The 25,256-nt window shown below is 44.5% G+C and overlaps 1 protein-coding gene across 1 annotated transcript in view; it reads right to left on the reverse strand.

The window, feature by feature from the left end:
* The window catches only part of HNRNPUL2 (heterogeneous nuclear ribonucleoprotein U like 2), a gene marked incomplete in the record, with an annotated part of 1,663,394 nt that overhangs the window by 862,229 nt on the left and 775,909 nt on the right, over nt 1-25,256 (reverse strand). The window contains 1 exon segment of the mRNA XM_044075357.1: nt 7,472-7,568. Within this exon segment, the coding sequence (XP_043931292.1) occupies nt 7,472-7,568 (97 nt within the window).

A 25,256-nucleotide genomic window follows, 5' to 3' on the forward strand; every position in this document is an offset into this window, starting at 1 on the left:
GGGGCTGCAAAAGCACCTGCGTGCCGGCAAACTGGCAACTAGTTTAACAGAAGCACCGGCGGCAGTTTTGGACCTGTGCAGTCTGTCTGTCTTTATCCTTACTTTTTTAGGAAGATCGGTAGACGGGTGGCTTACCGAAGCCATTTCGGAATACAGAGATCGAGAGCGAAAGTATTTAGCAACAATACGGACACGATGATGAATACTTCAGGCATTGAACAAAGCGCAAAACCGACAACGAGGTACGTCGTGATCTGGGCCTAAACAGGTGACACAGAAAGAATGAAAATCTCGGTGTGGTATTTGCTTTCCACAGCCGAGACAATTGTTAACTTTTTCTGACATCGGTTAGAGCAAGAAAAAAGGAATCCCAACGGGGTACTTAGCTTTAGAAGACTTCAGGATGATTCAGAAACAAAAACTCAGGTAGTGGCTGACCGGCACTCATGCGAACTGCTTCTGCTTCGGGCTCCTCGGCAAGAAAGACTGATGTAATGGCGTCGGCTTCCTGTTTTTTTACCCCTGATGACCTGAAATCAGTCTTGAAGCGACAGCAACCGGCGCAGAAATACTAAGTCTCTGGTAATCGGGCCAACTGAGGGCTACCTGCAGGCAGATAACCAAAGTGTGATGATTGCAACAGTGAAACACGAAAAAGATCAAGCCTTGTGTGAAGGTGTGCCAATCAGCAGATTGGTCTTCAGGAGCAGAGACATGTTTGGTTTTCTGCTTCTTTTTCAAAGGGACTGAAGCTTCAGGCCTAACGTTCTTAGCCTTCCTCACAGCAGGTTCAGCAGAAGACACCAACGTACCCTCCATAACATTGCAGGTTAACCTTTTCAGTCTCCGACTCTCAAGATAAATATTAAGAGAGAAAAGGTGGCTATGTAGGGTCTTAGGAACAAAAGCTTTACAGATAGGGCAAGACTTACGGCCGTGGTGGGACCCTAAAGCAGAGGAGACACTGGCATTTGCTCTTTTTGAATGACATGTACCGTCACAGCAAAGAAGCAGTAGTACTAAAAAAAAAAAAAAAAAAATTAAGAAAATAAAGAAAACCCCAATGGGGCACTTATCTGAAGCTCTTGCACCTAGCAAACAACTCAGGCTAGTGGACCAACGATCATAGATGACGTTTGGATTGGTGGCAGACAAGTTCTGAGTATGGTATGTGCAGATGTCATTTTTATGGCCCATGCTAGCTGTTGGCCTACGTGTGACATCCCACGAACCTTGCAGTGGTTAAAGTCTTTTGTATACTGCCCGATCATCGGGACTGGCTTTGGCACAGAATCCCTCATGTTAAGAATGATGCAACATAAGAACAGGAGGGCATCTAGAGATGAGGCACATCACGTCCCAGGAGGTTTCTTCAGCTCTATGTCTGTAGGATTCAATGATGTAGATCGGTTATCGGAAACTGTCAGATCCAAGGGTTTAAGTCTTTGGATCTGATGAAATCAGATCCGATTGCTTAGACACCCTGAGAGGTGGTTCAACAGTAGGATTTGAGCTAGGAGTGGAGGATTCTGGAATGGTCCAAATGAATCTGGACTCCTTTTTCTCCAATTTCTTGGAGGTTTAAGCTCCAGATAAAGACCCCGAAAAGGAAGTTTGTAATAATCCTTTCAAAATAAGTTTACTTTGCAGTCTAATAAGCTGGGCCTAAACAGTACACACAAGAATCATGTGCGTTTGAAAGGGGGATTTTATGTCCACAATCTTCACATTTTTAAAACCGTGACTTTTTTTCAGCCATACTGGTAAAAAATGCAGTCCTAATAGAAAGAAACATTTTTAAAAGTAAAAAAAGAAAGTGAAAAATTACCAACAATAGCAACAGAAGAAAATTATCAACAAAAATAAGAAGTTATGTACCTACCATAACGTTCCATGTTAGTTGTCTTCTTCTCGCCTTCTTTCTTGCTGGATGGGTTCGGAGCCGATCCTTGGCTCCGACTCTGCCAATACTAAAGCTCGAGAGCTAATTCCACCGGCTCGAGGCTCCCCTATATCCCACAATGCTAGGCGGTAACTACTCAGATCTCGTTTGCTATCAAGATATCTCGGACCAAGCGAGATATTGAGGGAAGCATGGCTAAGGTTGGAATCTGTGAAACCACGCTGTGGGGTTTAGAGAAGACAGAGATTGGTGCAGCTGACCCGATTGGTGGGTTATCAGATCTGGTACTGGGTCCAGATGCCAAGGCTGCTTGAAAAGGTAACGATGAAGAAAGGGAAACCATATCTGTCAAGGCCAGTAAGGGGCAATGAGGATCATTGTCACTCTCAAGGCGATGGCTTTCTGAATTAGTTGAGATATCAGTGGAAAGGGGGGAAAGGCATACAGAAGTCCCCGGGGCCAATCGTGGACTAGAGCGTCTCTGGTGGGATGGCCTGGTAACGGGAAGAGAGTGAAGAAGTCGTGGCACTTGCTGTTTTGGGGAGTAGCAAAAAGATCGCAGCAAGGCTGGCCCCATCTTAGGAATACTTCTTCTAGAACTGATTTCTTTAGAGACCACTCGTGTGGCATGAGAATTGCTCTGCTCAATTTGTCTGCAATAACGGTGGATTTCCCGGGAATATGCATTGCTATCAAAAAACGCTGAGAAGAGATCGCACATTGCCAAAGTCTGAGTGCCTCTCGAGATAAAGGGTATGATCTGGTTCTGCCTTGTTTGTTGATGTACCACACTACGGACATGTTGTCCGTTTGAATTGCAATAGTCCCAGTGGTAAGAGAGTCGTGAAGGGCTTGCAACGCTAAAAGCACTGCTCTCATCTCTAAGACATTTATGTGCAAGTGGCACTCGAAAGGTTGCCACGTGCCCTGGACTGTCCTGCCCTGATAATGCCCCCCCACCCAATCAGGGAGGCATCTGTTGTCAACGTGGCGACTGGGGGGGGGGGGGGGTTGAAGGGTCTTCCTCGAAGAAGTTGAGGTGATGTGATCCACCAAGACAGTTGATTTTTGCATGCTTGAGTTATCAATATGGTATGGGACATCGGGAGCTGTTGGAAGGACCATTGAGTAAACAGCATCCACTGGAGGATCCTCATGAGAAAGCGAGCTAAGGGGAGAAGGGGAATAGCTGCTGCCATGAGTCCTAGTACCTTCAACACCAGTCTGGCTTTGACTTTGACGCATTGTAAGAGAAGGGACACTTGGTTCCGAATGTCTGACACCCTCTGCTCTGTGAGTCTGGCTGAAAGATTCCGTGTATCTAAGGTGGCGCCTATAAAGACAATAGACTGACAAGGCAGATTTTTCGAAATTTATTGAAATGCCTAGAGCTTGGCAAGTTTGGATGGTGAAGTCCCTGGATAGGAGAAGCTGATGTCTGGTGGTGGCAATAAGGAGCCAGTCGTCCAGATACGGAAACACCTGGAATCCTTGACGTCTCAAGTGAGCCGTGACCACTGCCATGCATTTGGTGAACACACGGGGGGCTGTAGTGAGACCAACGGGCAGGGCCCTGAATTGGTAGTGACTGGCTCCCAGCCTGAAGCGGAGATATCTCCTGGAGCATCTGTTCATTTTGATGTGGTAGTACGCGTCCTGAAGATCTATTGAGCACATCCAATTGTCCTGAGCCAAGAAGGGTAGAATGGACTGTAGCGTGACCATCCGGAATTTTGTTTTTTTGACAAACTTGTTTAAGTAGCTAAGATCCAGTATGGGTCTCCAGTCCCCTGTTTTTTTTGGTACCAAAAACAATTTGGAGTAGATTCCGGATCATTGCTGGTCTGCCGGGACTGATTGGATAGCTCTTTTTAATAGCAGCTTTGAAATTTCTAATGCTGCTTGTTCCCTTAGACCGGGTGGAACATCTGGAAGGAATCTTTTTGGTTGGGTTGGGATGTGAATGAAGGGAATTTTGTAACCCTCGGATATGATCGACTGTACCCATTTGTCTTGAGTAAGGGAAAGTCAGGCTTTTGGGTACAGTGATAACCTTCCCCCGACTGCCTCCGAAGGTGGACAGCCGGGCAGCCCCTCAGGGGTGCTGAAAGGGTTTGTCAGAGAACATTTCTCTGCTACCCTGGTTTTGCGGACATCCTCTGCCTCTAGGGCGGCGTCTATTATTATTATTCCCCCCTCTGCCTCTAGTGGGGAATCGGCCTTGTGCGTCAGATGAGACTCCCTGGGATTGTTTGCGGAACCACATCTTTCCTCCCCTTTGACCTTTGGGATAGGGTCTAGAAGGGGTAGAAAAACGGACTCCTACAGCAGAGAGTGTCTTACCTTCTACCTCGCACCTGGTTAATGTATCCTTAACCTGTGGACCAAACAATGATGATCCATCAAAGGGAGAGTTGGTGAAGGACGCCTTGAAAGGGTCCGCAAAGTTGCATAGCCGCATCCAGGAGTGACGTCGTAAGGCAACGCCTGTGCCTGCGGCTCTACTCGCCCCATCTGCTGCATATGAGACCAGCCTCATGGAGGAGTTAACGATGGAATTTAGGGTTGCCAACTGGGAGTTCATTGTGTCTTTGAACCCCTCAGCTGTAGGATCCTTCATCAGTTCACCCATATCCTTGAGTAAATCTCTTTGGAGACGAGTGAAGTGGCATAAGTAGTTCAGCGACCGCATTGAAAAGGTCGCTGACGAGAACATCCGCTTGCCGTACTTGTCCATGGTCCTAGATTCTTTATTAGGACGATGGACAGGAACCGAAGGATCAGCTAACTCCTTCTTTGTGGCCGCAGCCACCACCATGGCATCAACAGGGACACCTTTGGATAAAAACTCTTTGTCTTTGGGGGCAGTAATAAATTTGGATGGTCTCCTCGGGGTGGGTTCCACTGAGTCAGGAGCCGTCCAAGCCTTCCTTGCCACCACTTCCATAAGGGGGTCAAAGGGAGAGGACACCCAGGAGGTAGAAGGGCGAGAACCAAACGCCTCAAGATACACCGACTCATCCTCCGAAGGATTAAGGGCTGGCCAGTTCCCCCTCTGTTTCAGGATCTCAAGGATGTCAGCAAAGGAGACATCCTCAGAGGGGGATCGAGGGACCCTTCGGATTCCTCTAAGTCAGTGTCAGAGGTGATAGACTCAGGGGAGTCAATGTGCTTCCTCTTGCACTGCCTCTTCCTTGGGGGATCTCCTGCAGGGTCAGGAGAGGCCTCGGAAGAGGAGGAAATTCCCAATGGGGAATCTTGAGGAGTTGGCCCTCTGCGGTCTGAGACAAGGGGGTGAGTAGAAATCACCGCAGGCACTGTAGATGGAGGGGCTGAAGGAGCTGTGGGACAGAACCTGGTACTAGCATGCTCCGCATGACCTCGAAGGCACCCCTGTCAGGCAAGGCCCGAGGCCCCGCTCCGAAGAGACAAGGACCTCCCCCGGCACCGACAGAGACGGCTCCGAAGCCGATGTCGGAGCCGAACTTACCAACGCCGAAGCTCGGAGAGGGAGAGCGGGGTCAGACAAGGGTCCGATGCCACTCGCCCCTTCGGAGCCGACGAGAGAAGCTCGGCGCTGAGATCCCTCCAAAGAGGAGATCGGAGCAGACGACGGAGCCGAAATGGAAGGTATCGGATCCGACGCACCGACAGTCATGGCTCCGACAAGCCTTGGCTCCGAACTCAAAGGAGTCGGAGGAGGAATGTTTTGGGGAATGGGAATAGCCACTGACTGGTGAGTTGGGCTATGCAGCATTTGGGCCAGTGCCTCGGACTTGAGAAGTCTACTCACTACCCTTTGCAAGTCATGGTCTGATAATCTGGAAGACCGTGAGGAATGAGTTTTGTGACTTCGTTCTGAAAGAAGAGGGGATCCTGGCGCAGAGTGCACGGATCCGATAGAGGGGGACATGGACCTCTCTCTCGAATGTGGCTCCGATAAGGGTATCGGAGCCGACAAAGTTTTATCAGCCTCGGCTCCGGCCGGAGCCGAGGTAACAGTATGAGGCTTAGAAACATCAGCTCCAGCCGGAGCCGATGTCGAAGCCGGCTTAGACTTCTCAGCAGTCGACTCAGGACTGCTTGGAAGTTCTTGGAGGCTTCCCCGACACAGACTGAGTCTTTAATAAGCCACGCAAGATCAGCTTGTTCTTGCGTTCCTGCAGGACACTAGGGCTGAAACCATGGCACACAGCACATGAGTCCTGCAGGTGCACAGGTCCCAGGCAATACACACAAGAAGTGTGACCGTCTGTCAGAGACATTTTCTGACAGCACGAGTCACACTTCTTGAAGCCTGAGACCTTGTCTTTAGACATTGTAAAAAAATGAGTGCCTGACAACAGAAACACACTACAGACACACCCTTTACAGAAAAAATTATTAAAATATTAAATTAAAATATTAAATTAAAGGCTAAAACAAGCCACAAACACACACACACAAGCCCTTAACTGAAAAAGAAGATAACTAATTTAGTCACTAAAGGACTGGGGGAAGGGTAGGGGCCGAAGGCCTACAAGATAAGGGAAGAAAGGGAAAAAAGACTCGACAAACAGGGGTCGATTGATCTAAATACTTAAATTAAACTAAAAGGTTATGTATGACAACAAAAAAGAGGTTTCAGAAGTACCTAATAAGGTAAAAGTTTAACTCACCTGCCTGAGCCGGTAGAAAAAGCACCTAGTCAGCTATAGCGGCAAACGAGATCCGAGTAGTTACCGCCTAGCATTGTGGGATATAGGGGAGCCTCGAGCCGGTGGAATTAGCTCTCGAGCTTTAGTATTGGCCGAGTCGGAGCTGAGGATCGGCTCCGAACCCATCCAGCAAGAATGAAGGCGAGATTGACAACTTAACATTATAGCTTAAGACCAAAAGAGTGAAAATATTACAAACAAAGGTAAGCTAAATTACACCGATTAGCTTAGGAAGAATAAGGGAGGAATAAATTATAGAAAATAACTAGAAAGGGTTATGAAATGTAAATATTCTACTTTACTCACAAGGAACAACACTAACGCTAGAGAGCTAACAGCGACCATGTCCATACCAGACGATGGCAAACGAGATCTGAGGTATGGTAGGGGACTAAGCATTGTGGGTAAGGGAGGAGCTCTAGAATTTTCAGTATCCATGAGCTGTAAAAAGGTGTTCGGGTCAGATCTGAACCCACTTATTGAGGAATGAATGAAAATTGACAACATCAGACACAATATATTACTCAGTTACTGAATCAGAATGGAAAAAACTCTGCTGGAAGTTAAAGCAATGGAAGGAGAAGGGAATGACAGCTTGTTTAAATTACTTAGTATTGAAGGCCTTCAAAATAAATAAAACACATAAAATGGTCTCGGCTTCCTGTTATGAAGCTGTTGTTCAAAGCTAATCGGAGTTGGAAACTTTCATGCTAGGTCTTGTATCTTTTGGCCAAATACCCACAAAGTAATCACCTTAGAACAGACAAATATAAAAAAAGCCTAACACTATATGATAAAACAGTCACAAATACGCATGCACAAAATAACCTGATCCACATCTTCTCAATCACTCATTAAGACAATTACTTACCTAGCTGTAGATTAGGCGAATCTGTTGACCAACCAACTCGGAAAATGTGACCATCAGCAACAGCATCATCACTTTCATTCTTGATATTTTGAATTACCTAAGAAAAACCCCACAAAACTAGTTAAGCACATAGGACAAAGACATAAAGGCCATGCTCAAGTCTAAATCAAAACGACTCAAACACTTGCATTACGATATTCATCGTACAGATGTGTAAAGTACTCACCATAACAGTGAATAAACTGCAGCAACCTTCTCTTCACAGTAACTGGACAAGTATTCAAGTCCCCTTAATACGTAGCAGCTGACAAGCTTTTAATCAACAGTGATGACAAATAATGTTCAGTTCTCTGACCTACAAATGCTTGCAAACAACGAACGCTAAAAAACAGCCGTCTGCACACAATCCAAGTCAGGTCTTGAAGCTATAAAGTTAACAAGAGAGCCTAAAAGGCAAGATCACAAAGGACTTTTCAAAACAGAAGTTAAAGTAAGTCACTCCTTGCCACTCAATGGCTAAAAGGCAAAGTACAGTTGTGTACACTTACCGTAAATGCAGATGTTCGAGCATATTCACTGTTGCAGTCATTACATTTGGGTTATCTGCTTGCAGGTAACCCTCAAGTCAGCGTGATTAATAAAGTCTTGGGTCCTGCGTCGGTTGCTGTCCCTTCTTCCATAACGTCAGGTCATCAGGGGTATAAAACATGCAGCCGACGCCATTACATCAGTTTTTCTTGCCCCAGATGTCAGGTGCCCCCCTAATGGGAAGCAATTAAACATAAAAGCACAAAGATATACCTCCAACAAAAAAGCAAATACACCAAAAAGACTTTTAAGCATAGTAAAGAAAAGTAGAGGTATAGCCAAAAGTTAGGGGGCTGGAGGGAGGGTAACCAGGACTGCAACAGTAAATACACTCAAACATCTACATTTATGATAAGTGTACACAACTGTACTATGTTCTTCGTGTTTCACTGTTGCAGTCATTACATTTGGGTAGATTCCCAAAGCTATGGCTGGGAGGAGGAATTTAGATAGCATTAGGGCCCGCTATAAGGTCCTGCAAGACGGCATTGGCAAAGCCAGCTTTGGATTTACAGAAAATTGGTAAAAGATAATGCTTGGTGAAAGTATGTACAGAACCCCAGGTAGCAGCTTCTAGGATGTCCCTGGTAAGGACGCCTCTGAGAAAGGCTGTAGAGGTAGATGCAGCCCTGGTGGAGTGAGGTCTGATCCCCTGGGGGATAGCTTTTCCACGGTGCTTATAGCAGAAATCAATGCAATGGCTTATCCACTTAGAAATGGTTTGCTTTGAAACAGCCTTCCCCTCTGCCTCTGCAGCAAATGCCACCAGCAGTTGTTCAGATTTCCTATGAGGTTTAGTCCTGTCCAATCTCAGTTGTTTGTGCACATCTAAGGAATGCAATATCCGTTCCACTTTATTCTGTGGATTGGGAAAGAAGGTTGGCAAATTAATAGACTGATTAAGAGCCACACTGGATACCACCTTGGACATGAAGGATGGATTGGTTCTGAGGGGACACCCTGTCCGCATGAAAGATGATGAAAGGCTCCACTGCCATAAGGGCCTGTAATTCAGATACCCTTCTTGCTGAAGTGATTGCTAAAAGGAAAGCTGTTTTCCAAGGAGGACATTTTAAGTCTGCAGTAGCAGCTGGCTCGAAAGGAGGTAGAGTGAGTTTCTCCAAGACAAAGTTAAAGGTCCCAGGGCTGGGGTTGGAGCTCTCCTGGGTGGTCACAAATTTCTGATCCCTCTGAGAACTGCTTGAGCAGTGGATGAGAGAAGACGGGAGGTTCTGTGTTTTAATGAGCTGAAATGGCTGAGGCGTGGATTTTAATGGAGGAAAAAGACAGGCCCTTGTGGAGCATCTCAGTTAAGTATTGTAAAATCTGAGGTAAACTGGGCACTGCTGTGCTCATGCCTTGAGATTGGTTCCAGGCACAGAATCTTTTCCATTTTTCAGCATAAGACTTTCTAGTACAAGGCCACCATGCCTCTAAAATGATATCCATCACAGGTTTGTTGAGGGATGGTAAAGGAGAGATTAAGTAATTAGCAAGGCTGCAAGGTTCAGTGTTGGAAGCTGAGGGTGCAGAATCTGGTTCTCCTCCTGAGACAGCAGAGAAGGAGTCTAAGGCAGGTGCCATGGAGATAATCGTGACACACTGCGCAGGAGGGGGTACCAGTGTTGGCACGGCCAGTCTGGAGCAATCAAAATCATCCTTGGTTTGTCCTGTTTCATTTTTAGTAGTAATTTGGAGAGCAGAGGCAGAGGGGGGGAGGCTAGACTGGTAAGTTTTTCCAGCTGAAGGACAGAGCATACACTTTTCAGGCTTGTTTGTGGGGAGTTCTTGTGCAAAATTTGCCCAATTGGTAGTTCTGGGGAGAGGCAAACAGTTCTATATCTGGGCTCCCCCATTTGCTTGTCAACATGTTGAAAATCCTTGGTTCCAGTTTCCACTCGTGACGGTCCATGAGGTTTCTGCTTAGTCTGTCTGCCAGTGTACTTAATTTTCCTGGCAGGAATTGAGCTTGTAGGTGCACTTGGTAGCTCAATGCTGTGTTCCACAATGCCATGGCTAGTCTGCAGAGAGGGTAAGAATGTCTACCCCCTGCTTGTTTATGTACCACATAAGAGTGGTGTTGTCCGCCTTTACTATTAGTTGTCCTGGAAGAATGTGGTCCTTGAAGGCTGTCTGTACAACTAACATTTCTTTTTGACTGATATGCAGGTGCACTTCACTCGGGTACTATTTGCCCCAAATGCACTTCCCTGCCAAGTGAGCCCCCCCCCCATGCATAGTCTGATGCATCTCTGGTTACGGTTTGGGCGGCAGGGGGTGGTGTGAAAGGTAGTCCCTATTTTGGTGGCAGGCCTCTGCCCACCAAAGGAACTCTAGGCGTAGGCAGGGTACGATAGGAAAGTACAGTTTTGTACCTACCATAAATGTAGATGTTAGAGTGTAAACACTGCTGCAGTCATTACACTTGGGTTATCCTGCCGTCAGGCGGTCCCCAGTCGGCCTGAGTTCCAAAGTCTTGGTCCGGCGTCGGTTGCTGTCACCTCCTCCCTGACGTCAGTGCGACAGGGGTATATAAGATGCAGCTGAAGCCATTTTCTTCAGTTTTTCTTGCCCCAGATGTCAGGTGCCCCCAAATAGGTAGGCAATTCAAATTGCTAATAAAACATGCATAAGAAAAGCAAACATCTTTCAGTTACCAGCAAATACTCCCCATAGTTAGTAAAGGGTAGAAAGTATAGGTACGTACCAGCAAGTAAGAGGGGAAGGAGGGAGGGTAACCTGGACTGCAGCAGTGTTTACACTCGAACATCTACGTTTATGGTAGGTACAAAACTGCACTATGTTCATCGTGTTACACTGCTGCAGTCATTACATTTGGGTGGAATCCCAAAGCTGAGGTAGGGAGGCTGGTTCTATCAGGCATTAGGGGTGGCTATAAGGCCCTGCAGCACAGCAGTGGCGAAGCCAGCTCAGGATTTGGAGTATAAAGGCAAATGGTAATGCTTGGAGAAGGTATGCAAAGAACTCCATGTTGCTGCTTCCCAAATATCCTTGGTAGGTACTCCTCTGAGGTAGGCAGTTGAAGTGGCTGTTGTCCTGGTGGAATGAGATCTAATGCTGCTAGAGACAGGTTTTCCATGGTGAGAAAAGCAGAAACGTAAACAATGTCCTATCCATTTTGAGATGGTTTGTTTTGGAATGGCTTTTCCCTGTGCTCCTGCAGCATATGCTACCAATAATTGCTCAGATTTTATGAAAGCTTTGGTTTTGTCCAAGTAGAAGCATAACTGCCTGTGAATGTCCAAAGAATGTAGTAGTCTCTCCCCTTTGTTCTGTGGTTTTGGATAGAAAGTTGGCAAGTGAATAGTTTTGGTTTAGAGCCACACTTGATACCACCTTTGGCATAAAAGTAGGGTTAGTTCTTAAAGACACCCTGTCATGGCGGAAAATGAGGAAAGGTTCCACTGCCATTAGTGCCTGTAATTCTGAAACTCTTCATGCTGAAGTTATTGCCAGTAGTACAGCAGTTTTCCAAGAGATGTATTTTAATTCTGCTGTGTTAGCTGGCTCAAAAGGAGGTAAAGTTAATTTTTCCAAAACAAAGTTGAGGTCCCAAGTTGGGGTAGGTGCCATACGGAGCGGTCTTACGTTTTTAGCCCCTCTGAGGTACTGTTTGAGCAAAGGATTAGAAAAGAATTGGTGGATCCGTGTTGTAATAAGCAGAAATGGCTGAGGCGTGGATCTTGATGGATGAAAAGGAGAGGCCCTTGTCCAGCATCTCAGTTAAATATTGAAGCATCTGAGGAATGTTTGGGACAAGAGGGCCAAGGCTGTGCGCTTGGTTCCAGGCACAGAATCTCTTCCATTTATCCGAGTAGGCTTTCCTGGTGCTAGGTCTTCTGGCCTCCAGAATGACATCCATAACAGCTTTGGAGAGAGGCACTGCTTGCTTGACTAAGGAATTTTCCATGCAGCTACGTTTAAGGTATTTAGCTGGCTGTGCAGTATCTGATTGTTGTGCTGTGTCAGCAAATGTGGGATTTGAGGCAAAATCCAAGGTGGTTCTTGTGCTAAGTTCTTTAAGATTGGGCACCAGTGCTAGCGTGGCCAGTCTGCTGCAATCAGGATCATCTTTAGCTCTTCTTGCCTGGCTTTTATGAGTACCTTTGGAAGGAGAGGTAGAGGAGGGAAAGAGTATACTTGTAGGTTTTTCCAGCTGAATGAGAGGGCATCCACTTTCCATGCTTGTGGATGGTAATTCCTTGTGCAGAATTTCTGTAGCTGGCAGTTCATTGGGGATGCAAACAGATCTATGTCCGGGCTCCACCATTTTTGTGTTATCATTCTGAATATTTGTGGATTCAATTCCCATTCGTGGGGATCCATGATGTTTCTGCTTAGGTCGTCTGCCAGTGTGTTTTTCTCTCCTGGCAGGAATTGTGCTTACAGATGAATTTGGTAGTCTAGAGCTGTGTTCCACAGGGTCATGGCTTGTCTGCAGAGGGGGTAGGAGTGTGTGCCCCCTTGCTTGTTTATGTACCACATAACTGTGGTTTTGTCTGTCTTTATTAGTAGTTGTCCTGGATGCAGCAGTTCCTTGAAAGCTATAAGTGTATTTTGTACAGCTAGCATCTCTTTTTCAGTTATTAACTTTTACTGACATCGGTCTGAGGCAAGAAAAAGTTTCCCCAACGGGGTGCTTAGCTTTGTAGAAGACTTCGGTTCTGGATTCAGAATGAAAATCTCAGGAGTCAGCCAACCGGCACTTGCGAACTGCTTCTGCTTCGGGCACCGCGCGGCAAGAAAGACTGAAGAAAATGGAGTCGGCTGCATCTTATATACTCCTGTCGCACTGCCGGACCACGACTTTGGAACTCAGGCCGACTGGGGGACAGCCTGACGGCAGGATAACCCAAGTGTAATGACTGCAGCAGTGTAACACGAACATCCATTGTTTCTAGGTCTTGAGAATGTTGACACCATAGGCTTTTTAGATACCACTGAAGTTTCCTCATATGCAGTCTTGCATATGGAATTAGAAGAGTGCAGGAGGCCATGAACCCCAGGCTTGCAGTATTTGTCTTGCAGATAGCAGGGTTTTTGTGGCCACTTGTATGAAGTAAGCGGTCAAATGAATTTGCTTTTCTGGCGTGAGGTAAGCCATCTGGGAAGTTGTATTCAAGCTTGCTCCCAGGAATATAATTTGTTGACAGGGTACCAGGTGTGATTTCTTTTCATTTATGGTGAACCCCAGACAAGTTAGAACCCTTTTTACAAAGGCCAGATGATTCAAAAGTATGTCCTGGCTTTCTGCCTGAATTAGACAATCGTCCCAGTATGGGTATATTTGAATATTTCTTTGCCTGAAAAATGAAATATCGGGAGCTAGGCACTTTGCGAATACCCTGGGGGCAGTAGATAAGCCAAAGGCTAGTGCAGAGTACTGACAGCGCGTGTAGCCTGCTTTGAAGCGTAGGTATCTTCTGCAAGATTCCCTGATTGGGATGTGCAGGTATGCTTCTTTGAAATCTAGTGTTGCCAACCAGGCATCTTTGCCTAGTATAGGAAGTAATTGTTGAAGAGTCAGCATCTTGAATTTTGGAATCTCCAAAAAGGTGTTTAGAGTAGACCGGTCCAGGATAGGACGCCATGAAAAGTCTTTTCTGGGTTCCAGGAAAAGTCTTGAGTAGAAACCTTGTCCCTTTCCTCTTCTGGTACCAGTTGAATAGCTCCCATGCTTAAGAGAGAAAGCACTTGTTTTTGGTCCTCTGCCCATTGATCTCTGGGTAGGTCCGGCCACCCACTTGGTGTTGGCAACGTGTGGAAGTGAAATCTGTATCCCTGGGACACTATTTAAAACCCATTTGTCCTGGGTAATGAGTTTCCAATTCTTTGCAGGAAGAGCAATCTTTACCCCCAAAAGGGCAGTCAGTTGATAAGTGCTTGGAAATTTTAAAAGGAGGTCAGTGAGATAGTTTACCATAGGGAGAGTCCTACTATTCTCAGACTTGGAAGTGGAGGCTCCCCACTTCTTAGTTCTGTGCGTCCCCTGGGACTGAAACCTGGGGTTTTTGCTGTGTCTGGGTATGGCTTGAGAAAACCTGGAATGGGCTGGAAAGGACCAATTTTTAGATGGCAAGTGCCTACTAAATCTAGGAGGCTGAACTTGTAAAAAAATCTTTAACAGTTTGCATAGATTTAGCTTTATCTTCCATCTTTTTAAGAACTTCCTCAGCCTTGTTGCCAAACAGGCGGTCCTGATTTAAAGGAGCATCCAACAATTTAGCTTTAACATGATGAGGTAAATATTGCACCTTAAGCCAAGCATGCCTTCTGATTAAAGACCCAGTAACAGCAGCCCTGCAAGAGACCTCTAATGATTCAAAACCACATTGCAAAGTATGTTTTCCAAATTGTTCGGCAGAATGCATTAAATCCTGTAATTCTTTATTTTCCACACAGTCAGGAATCAATATTTTCTGTTTAAGCAGTCCAATAACATGTTGCTGATATTTTAACATATGAAACTGGCAGTTTAAAGCCCTAATGGCCAAGGTTGTAGAATTGTAAACCTTTTTACCCCATCTATACAGCGTCCTGGATTCTCTATCAGAAAAGGCAGGATTTTTAGAAGTAGAAGCCTTAATGGCCTTGAGCCCCTTTGAAAAAGTCTCTGGATCTGCAATAGGATTTTTGAAAAGGAACTTGAAAAGGACAGAGGGACCCTGTAGTATCTGTCAGGTTGTCTGGGTGCAGGAGGCAGGGAATAGTACAGTTCTGTACACTGACCATAAATGTAGATGTTCGAGTGTATTCACTGTTGCCGTCATTACATTTGGGTAATCTGCTGGCAGGTTGCACTCAGTTGGCCTGAATTCCAAAGTCGTGGGTTCTGCGTCGGTTACTGTCTCCTCTTCCATGACGTCAGGTGTATAAAACAAGCAGCCAACGCCATTTTCTTTAGTTTTTCTTGCCCCAGATGTCAGGTGCCCCCAAAATGGTAGCATAGATATATATACAGATTATATATATATATATATATATATATATATATATATATATATATATATATATATATATATATATATATATATATAATGTATATACATATATATATAAACTACATATACATGCATCAATACAAACTTTACCTTCATCTACAAGCAAATACACCACATACGTTGTAGAAGATACAGAAGGAAAGATAAACTCCAGAATGAAAGGGGGATGGCGGGCGGGTAACCTGGACTGCAACAGTGAATATACTCGAACATCTACATTTATGGTAAGTGTACATAACTGTACTATGTTTTTCGTGTTTCACTGTTGCAGTCATTACATTTGGGTAGAATCCCAAAGCTATGGATGGGAGGCTGGAGCTAAACAGCATTAGGAGCGGCTATAAGGCCCTGCAGAACTGCAGTGGCAAAGCCTGCCCTGGACTTAGAGTAGAGAGGCAAATGATAATGCTTTGTAAAGGTTTGAAAAGAACTCCAAGTAGCAGCCTCTAGAATGTCTTGGGTTGGTACTCCTCTGAGAAAGGCTGCTGAAGTAGCTGTAGCACTGGTGGAATGAGACCTAATGCCCTTGGGCACAGGTCTGCCATGGTGTAAGTAGCAGAAATGAATGCAGTGGCTTATCCACTTTGAAATAGCCTGCTTTGAAATAGCCTTTCCTTCTGATCTTGCTACATATGTCACTAGTAATTGCTCAGTTTTTCTTAGAGCTTTAGTCCTGTTCAAGTAGAATCTTAGCTGTCTGTGTACGTCCAAGGAGTGCAGAATTCTCTCCCCCTTGTTCTGCGGATTTGGATAAAGGTTGGCAGATGAATAGTTTGGTTAAGAGCCACACTGGAAACCACCTTAGGCATAAATGAAGGATTTGTCCTCAGAGACACTTGGGTAAAATATGATAAAAGGCTCCACAACCACGAGGGCCTGTAGCTCTGAGACTCTTCATGCTGAAGTAATTGCTAGTAGCAGAGCCGTTTTCCATAATAAGAACTTTATATCAGAAGTAGCAGCTGGTTCAAATGGAGGTAGGGTGATCTTTTACAACACATAATTGCAGTCCCATGCAGGTATTGGTGATTTTCTAGGAGGCATAAAATTCTTGGCTCTTCTACGATACTGCATTAGTAAAGGATGAGAAAAGATTGGTGGCTCTATTGTAATGAGCCAAAATGGCAGAGGCATGGATTTTAATTGATGAGAAAGGCCTTTGTCAAGCATCTCAGTCAAGTATTGTAATATCTGAGGAATATTTGGCTCTGCGGTATCAGTTCCTTGTGCTCGATTCCAAGCAAAGAATCTCTTCCATTTATCAACATATGATTTTCTAGTATTAGGCCTTCTGGCTTCTAAAATGGCATCCATCACAGCTTTACTGAGAGGTGTTGTTTGTATAACTACATGATCAGCCATGCTGCCAGGTTCAGTGTCTGGAGTTGATTGTGCAGGATCGGATTGTTTTGATGGGACAGTAGCTGAGGTCTTTGAGGTAAGGCCCAAGCTGGGTATTGAGACAAGTTTCATAGAATTGGGTACCAGTATTGGCGGGGCCAGTCCGGGGCAATTAGCATCATCTTTGCTTTCTCTTGTCTGATTTTTGGTAGGACACTGGGAAGAGGAGGCAGAGGAAGAATGGAGTAAACTGACAGGTTTTTTCAACTGAAGGATAGGGCGTCTACTTTCCATGCTTGTCTGTGATAAGTCCTTGTGCAGAATCCTTTCAATTGATAATTTTGAGGGGAGGCAAATAGATTTATGTCCGGGCTCCCCCATTTCTTTGTTATCATGCTGAAGACTTGTGGGTCTAGTTTCCACTCGTGAGGGTCCATAAGGTTTCTGCTTAGATCATCTGCCAGAGTACTTTGTTTTCCTGGCAGGAATTGAGCTTGAAGATGTATTTGTTAAGTCAAAGCTGTGTCCAACAGTGCCATGGCTAATCTGCAAAGGGGGTATGAGTGCGTGCCCCCCTGCTTGTTTATATACCACATAACCGTGGTGTTGTCCGTCTTGATCAGTAGTTGTCCTGGATGAAGTAAGTCCTTGAAGGTTATCAGGGCATTTTGAACAGCTAGCATCTCTTTTTGGTTGATATGTAGATGAATTTGTTTTGGGGTCCATATGCCCTGAATGCATCTTCCCACCATGTGGGCCCCCAAGGCATAATCTGATGCATCTGTTGTTAAGGTTTGGCTGGCAAAGGGTAGAGTGAAGGCCCGTCCCATGTTTTGGTGACATGCCTTTGCCCATCATAGAAACTCCTGTTGTAGGCAGGGAATGAGAGAAATCATTGTTTCCAGACTGTGGCAATGTTGACTCCATAAACTTTTTAGGTACCATTGAAGTTTCCTCATATGCAGTCTTGCATATGGAATCAGTAGGATGCAGGATGCCATGAAGCCCAAAGCCTGCAGAGTTTGTCTTGCAGATAACTGGGTTTTTGTTGCCATCAGTTTGAAGTAAGTAGTCAGTTGCCTTTGTTAGTATGGAGTGAGGCAAGCCATCTAGGCAGATGTATTCAAGCTTGCACCCTGTAATGTTATCTTTTGACAGGGTACCAGTTGTGATTTCTTTTCATTTATTGTGTACTCTAGGCATGTTAGAAGCCTTTTCACAAACGTCAGGTGTTGGAAGAAGAATGTCCTTGTTCTCTGCTTGAATGAGACAGTCCAAGTAAGGATATATTTGTATACTTCTTTGTCTGCAAAAAGCAATTACTGGTGCCAGGCACTTTGTAAAGACCCTGGGCGCAGTAGATAAGCCAAAGGGCAGTGCAGAGAATTGGTAATGCATTAAGCCAGCCTTGAATCTGAGGTATCTTCTACATGACTGCCTTACTGGGACATGCAGAAATGCCTCTTTTAGGTCTAATGTCATCAGCCAAGCATTCTTGCCCAGCATGGGCAGAAGCTGCTGCAAAGTCAGCATTTTGAATTTTGGAATGTCCAGGTATGTATTCAAAATCGATAAATCCAGTATTGGCCACCAGACCTTGTCCTTTCTGGGTACCAAGAATAGTCCTGAGTAAAAAATCTTGTCTTTTTTCCTGTTCTGGTACTGGCTGAATGGCCCCCATTTCCATGAGGGATGTAACCTGTTTCTGAGCCTCTGCCCATTGATTTTTTGGCAGATCAGGCCAACCGTTTGCAATTGGCAGAGTATGGAAATGGCATCTGTATCCCTGTGATACTATGTTTAGCACCCACTTGTCCTGGGTTATTAACTACCAATTTTGAGCAAAAAGTGCTAATTTTCCCCCTAAGGGTGCTGCCAAAAAGTAAGTGCTTGATTAAGGCAGAGGGAAGTCATTGGGACGGTTTTCTGTAGGTTTGCGCTTTATCTCCTGCAGATGTGGAGGTAGAAGCACTCCATTGCTTTGACCTGTAAGAATCTTGTGTCTGGTATCTGAAGCCCTTAAGAGCGTCTGGATTTGCCCCTTTGAGCTCTGACACAGGAAAGGACCAATGTTTTGTAGGCCAGTGTCTACTGAATCTTGGTGGCTGCACTTGTAAGAAGTCTTTTACAGTTTGCATAGACTTAGCTTTGTCTTCCATTTTCTTTAAAACCTCTTCTGCCTTAATACCAAACAGAGTATCATGCTGTAAAGGTGCATCCAATAATTTAGATTTAACATGATTAGGCAAATTTTGCTCTTTTAGCCAGGCATGCCTCCTAATCACAGATCCAGTAACTGCGGCCCTGCAAGAGGCCTCTAAGGAATCAAAACCACATTGCAAAGTATGATTTCAGCCTGTTCAGCTGCATGCAATAATTCCTGCAATTCTTTATTTTCTGCTCATTCAGAAATCATCATTTTCTGTTTCAGCAATCCCATAACATGTTGTTGATACTTGAGCATATGAAACTGGCAGTTTAAGACCCTAACTGCCAAGGTTGTTGATGTATAAACCTTTTTTCCCCATCTATCCAGTGCCCTTGAATCTCTGTCAGAGGGGGTAGAATTTTTTGCTGTTGAGTCCTTAACTCCCCTTTGGACCCTGTGAAATATTTTCAGGATCAGCAGCAGGGTTTCTAAATAAAAATTTGTGCGAATCAGGGACCCTGTAATATCTGTCAGGCTTGCTGGGAGCCGGAGATAGAGAGTCAGGGGACAAGCTAGACTCCGAAAACACATCATCCACTATGTCTAAAACAGGGGGTATGGCTAAAGGCCTGTGCTGAGGGAGAAGGAAATCCCTGAGCCTCTCTTTTGATTCTGAGAAATCTTGACTCTCCCAGTGAAAATGCTCCCTCAAAGTATGCAAGGTTTCTCCAAATGAATAATCCTCAGGAGGTGATGCAGATGGTATAGACTCCTCTGCATCAGAATCCTCATAGGGAGGTATAGATAATTCCTGATCAGAAGAGGAATCAGAAGAAATAGAAACCTGATATGAAGATTCATAATCCAGTGTCTTGCCTAGGCCTCTTATCAGGAGGGGGATGGGAACCCCTGATCAAGGTAATAAGGTCTTCAGCCATTTTGATAATCTGTTTTTCAGGCATAGCGGCTTGTGCACGTGGCTCATGCGTCGGTTTTTTAGTTTTAGAAGTTGCTTTTGTCTTTCATTTTGCAGCTGTTGTCGGTTTGATATAAAAATGTTGAGGCCTGAATACAGCCTCAGAAGCCGGTGCCTGCTCAGCGGCTCCGGACCCATCCGAGGGAGAAACATCCGTGGGTCCAATACTTTGAGTATCTCGTGGCGTGCCGGACTCCACATGGGTCTCGGTAGTGGCCTGCGACTCGAAAGTAGCAGGTATCAGGGGCTGCGAAAGCACCTCACTGAGTACATGCGAACCGGCGACTGGCTTAGGAAAAGCTACGTCGTCGGTTTTGGACTTAGACGGTCTGTCTCTGTCCTTTTCTTTGCGTTTTTTTATGTACTCCGGTAGTCAGAATGCTATCTGACGACATTTCTGGGAAGTTAAATCTGTTTCCAAAATACTTTGAGGCAAAAATATACCGACGCTTAATAGTGTGTTGGTTAAATCTAGCACAAAACCGACAGCCAGGCACGTTGTGATCAGGGCATAGGCAAGGAATACAGTATAAATGGAAATCCTTATGAAGTATTAGCTTCCCAGAAGTAATACAATTATTAGCTTTTTCTTTTCAAAACAGGTTTATTGTTTTAACATACAAGAGAAATATCATAACAATTTTATACAAATAATTAAAAATAGGTATTACTATAATATTCAACAAAACAACTAAAGTATTTACAAAGACATCCACTACAATCAGATCAATTAATTAAACTAAAATACCGTGCTATTGAAATTAGAATTTTTTTAACAAATTTTGTAAATTATCCCATACAATATAATATGATGTTTTTCTAGTTGTTCTCATTCTAATTGTGCTTATTTCCATATGGCACATTATATTCATAACATTTTTAAATTCATTGAACAAAGGAGGTGTATCTGAAATCCAATTTCTAGTTATTATTTTCCTGGCCACTGCTAGGATAGACCATAACAAGGGAAGCTTAATCTTTTTAACACATTGAGGAATTATTTCACCTCTATTAATGGGGGACCCACCAACTCAACAAGATAAACAATATATATTGGAATCTGCTTATAGAACTACATCTTCCATTGTCTGGAGACTTTACACATGGAAATTTTTACATAGATCTTTTTATACACCTTTGATGATGAATAAAATAAATAATAAAGATAATCTATGTAAGAGATGTAATGTAGAAATTAATGCTGACTGGGCTCATATGTTTTATGACTGTATGAAGTTGAAAGAATACTGGAAGTCAATTAATGAATTTTTGCAGGCTCTTTTTACAGATAATTTCATTATTTCCAAGTCTCTTATATTATTCAACACACCTGTACCTCAATTATTAGCTTTTTCTGACATCGGTATGGAGCAAGAAAAAAGTTTTCCCAACGGAGTACTTAGCTTTAGTGAAGACTTCGGTTCTGAAACTCAAACTCGAATATTTCAGGAGTCGGCCGACTGGCACTTGCAAAATGCTTCTACTTCCTGCACCGCGCGGCAAAAAAGACTAAATAAAATGGAGTTGGCTGCTTGTTTTATACACCTGACGTAATGGAAGAGGAGACAGCAACTGAAGCAGGACCTAGGACTTTGGAATTCAAGCCGACTGAGGGCAACTTGCCAGCAGATTACCCAAATGTAATGGACTGCAACAGTGAAACACGAAGAAAGTACAGTTTTGTACCTACCATAAATGTAGATGTTCGAGTGTAGACACTGCTGCAGTCATTACACTTGGGTTATCCTGCCGTCAGGTGGTCCCCGAGTCGGCCAGAGTTCCAAAGTCTTGGTCAGCGTCGGTTGCTGTCGCCTCCTCCCTGACGTCAGTGCGACAGGGGTATACAAGATGCAGCAGACGCCATTTTCTTCAGTTTTTCTTGCCCCAGATGTCAGGTGCCTCTAAATATGTAGGCAATTCCAATTGCTAATAAAACATACATAAGAAAAGCAAAAAACAACTTACAGCTACCAGCAAATACTCCCCATGGGTAGTAAGGGTAGAAGACATAGGTACGTACCAGCCAGTAAGAGGGGAAGGAGGGAGGATAACCTGGACTGCAGCAGTGACAACACTCGAACATCTACATTTATGGTAGGTACGTACCAGCCAGTAAGAGGGGAAGGAGGGAGGATAATCTGGACTGCAGCAGTGTCAACACTCGAACATCTACATTTATGGTAGGTACAAAACTGTACTATGTTCATCGTGTTACACTGCTGCAGTCATTACATTTGGGTAGAATCCCAAAGCTGAGGAAGGGTGGCTGGTCCTATAAGGCATTAGAGGTGGCTATACGGCCCTGCAGCACTGCAGAGGTGAAGCCAGCTCTAGATTTAGAGTATAGACGCAGATGGTAATGCTTGGTGAAGGTGTGTACAGAACTCAAGTTGCTGCTTCCAAAATATCCTTGGTAGGTACTCCCCTGAGGTAGGCAGTTGAAGTGGCTGTTGCCCTGTTGGAGTGAGATCTAATGCTGCTAGGTACAGGTTTTCCATGGTATGTGTAGCAGAAACGTATAGAATGTCCTATCCATTTTGAAATAGTCTGTTTTGAAATGGCTTTTCCCTGTGCTCCTGCAGCATATGCTACCAATAATTGCTCAGATTCTCTGAAAGCTTTGATTTTGTCCAAGTAGAAGCGTAACTCCCTGTGAATGTCCGAAGAGTGCAGTAGTCTCTCCCCTTTATTCTGTGGTTTAGGACAAAAAGTTGGCAGGTGAATAGTTTGGTTTAGAGCCACACTGGATACCACACATTTGGCATAAAAGTAGGGTAAGTTCATAAAGACACCCTGTCCTGGTGGAAAATGAGGAAAGGTTCCCTGCCATTAGTCCCTGTAATTCTGAAACTCTTCGTGCTGATGTTATTGCCAGGAGCAGAGCAGTTTTCCAAGAGATATATTTTAATTCTGCTGTGTTGGCTGGCTCAAAAGGAGGTCAAGTTAACTTCTCCAAAACAAAGTTGAGGTCCCAAGTTGGAGTAGGTGCTCTACGGGGCGGTCTTATGTTTTTAGCCCCTCTGAGGTACTGTTTTAACAGGGGATTAGAGAAAATTGGTGGATCCGTGTTGTAATAAGCAGAGATAGCAGAGGTGTGAATCTTGATGGATGAGAAGGAGAGTCCTTTGTCCAGCATCTCAGTTAAGTATTGTAGTATCTGAGGAATGTTTGGGACAAGAGGGTCAAGGCTGTGAGCTTGGTTCCAGGCACAGAATCTCTTCCATTTATCCAAATAGGCTTTCCTGGTACTAGGCCTTCTGGCCTCCAGAATGACATCCATAACAGCTTTGGAGAGAGGCATTGCTTGCTTGACTAAGGAATCTTCCATGCAGCTAGGTTTAAGGTCTTTAGCACAACAAACAAATCCTACACAGCCAGCTGAGTCAGCAAATGTGGGATTTGAGGCAAAATCCAGGGTGGTTCTTGTGCTAAGCTCCTTAAGATTGGGTACCAGTGCTGGCGCGGCCAGTCTGGTGCAATCAGGATCATCTTTGGCTCTTCCTGCCTGGCTTTTATGAGTACCTTTGGCAGGAGAGGTAGTGGTGGGAAAGCGTATACTTGTAGGTTCTCCCAGCTGAATGAGAGGGCATCCACTTTCCATGCTTGTGGATGGTAACTCGTTGTGCAGAATTTTTGTAGCTGGCAGTTTATTGGGGATGCAAACAGATCTATGTCCAGGCTCCACCATTTCTGTGTTATCATTCTGAATATTTGTGGATTCAACTCCCATTCGTGGGGATCCATGATGTTTCTGCTTAAGTCGTCTGCCAGTGTGTTTTTCTCTCCAGGCAGGAATTGCGCTTGCAGATGAACTTGAAGGTTTATAGCTGGGTTCCATAAGGTCAAAGCTTGTCTGCATAGGGGGTAGGAGTGAGTGCCCCCTTGCTTGTTTATGTACCACATAACTGTGGTGTTGTCTGTCTTTAGTAGTAGTTGTCCTGGATGCAGCAGGTCCTTGAAAGCTATAATCACATTTTGTACAGCTAGCATCTCTTTTTGATTGATGTGAAGATGCATTTGTTCTGCGGTCCACGTGGCCTGAATACATTTGCCTGCCATGTGTGCTCCCCAGGCGTAATCCGATGCATCTGTTGTCAGTGTTTGCCTGGCTGTGGGTTGTGTAAAAGGCTGTCCCTTGTTGAGGTGACAAGCTTGAGCCCACCACTGAAACTCCTGTTGAAGGCAAGGGATTAGTGGTATAACTGTTTCCAAACTTTGACAGTGTTGAGACCATACATTCTTTAGGTACCATTGTAGTTTCCTCATATGCAGTCTGGCATATGGAATTAGTAGTATGCAGGATGCCATGTAACCCAAGGCCTGCAGAATTTTTCTTGCAGGCAGCTGGGTCTTTGTTGCCATCAATTGAAAGTATTAAGTCAGTTTTCCTTGTTTGTCTGGCATGAGATAAGCCATCTGGGCCGTTGTGTTCAAGCTGGCACTCAGGAATTTAATCTCTTGTGAGGGCACTAGTTTTGATTTCTTTTGGTTTACTGTGTACCCCAGGCAAGTTAATAACTTTTTTACAAACGCCAGATGCTTTAGAAGAATGTACTTGCTCTCTGCTTCAATCAGGCAGTCGTCCAGGTATGGATAAATTTGAATTCCTTTCTGTCTGCAAAATGCAATTACTGGTGCCAGGCACTTTGTGAAGACCCTGGGCGCAGTAGATAAGCCAAAGGGCAGTGGAGAGAATTGGCAGTGCATTGAAAGGACCAATTCTTAGTTGGCCAGTTTCTGCTAAATCTAGGAAGCTGAACCTGTAAGAAATCCATCACCGTTTGCATAGATTTTGCCTTATTCTCCATTTTGTTTAATACCTCTTCTGCCTTAACTCCAAATAACACATCCTGCTGCAAAGGTGCATGCAATAATTTTGCTTTAACATGATCTGGTAATGTATGTTCTTTTAACCAAGCATGTCTTCTAATGACATCCTGTAACTGCTGCTCTGCAGGAGGCCTCTAGAGAATCAAAACCACATTGCAAAGTATGCTTTCCCACTTGTTCAGCTGCATGCAATAAATCCTGCATTTCTTTAAAATTAGGAGGATCTGATTCTGGAAGCATTTTTTGTTTTAACTGAGACAGTAAAAATTGCTGATATTTTAGCATGTGAAACTGGCAATTTAAGGCTCTCATGGATAAAGTTGCAGACGTATATACTTTCTTTCCCCATCTGTCTAATGCTCTGGAACCTCTGTTAGAGGGAACTGGATTCTTGGCTGATGAGGCCTTAACTCCTTTGGGTCCCTGAGAAATAGTTTCAGGGTCAGCGACAGGGCTTTTATACAGAAATTTATGTGAGTCAGGGACTCTGTAGTATCTGTCAGGTTTAACAGGGGCTGGAGGTAAGGAATCAGGATTTAAGCTGGATTCAGTATACAGATCATCCACAATATCTAACACTGGCGGAATAGCAAGGGGTCTGTGTTGAGGTGATAAAAGGAAGTCTCTGAGCCTTTTCTTGGATTCTGAGTAATCCTGGCCTTCCCAGTGGAAATGCTCCCTCATGGTATGTAGGGTTTCCCCAAAGGAGTAGTCCTCAGGCGGTGAGGCTGATGGAATTGATTCCTCAGCATCAGAATCCTCATAAGGGGATAAAGAGTATCCTAGGTATGAGGATGAATCAGAAGAGACGGACACCTGGTCGGATGAGTCATAGTCTGCATCCTGTCCAGGCCTTTTATCAGGAGGGGGATGGGACCC

The sequence above is a fragment of the Protopterus annectens genome, chromosome 6.part1, assembly GCF_019279795.1.
Source record: "Protopterus annectens isolate FY-2018-M chromosome 6.part1, PAN1.0, whole genome shotgun sequence".
Taxonomy (NCBI): domain Eukaryota; kingdom Metazoa; phylum Chordata; order Ceratodontiformes; family Protopteridae; genus Protopterus; species Protopterus annectens.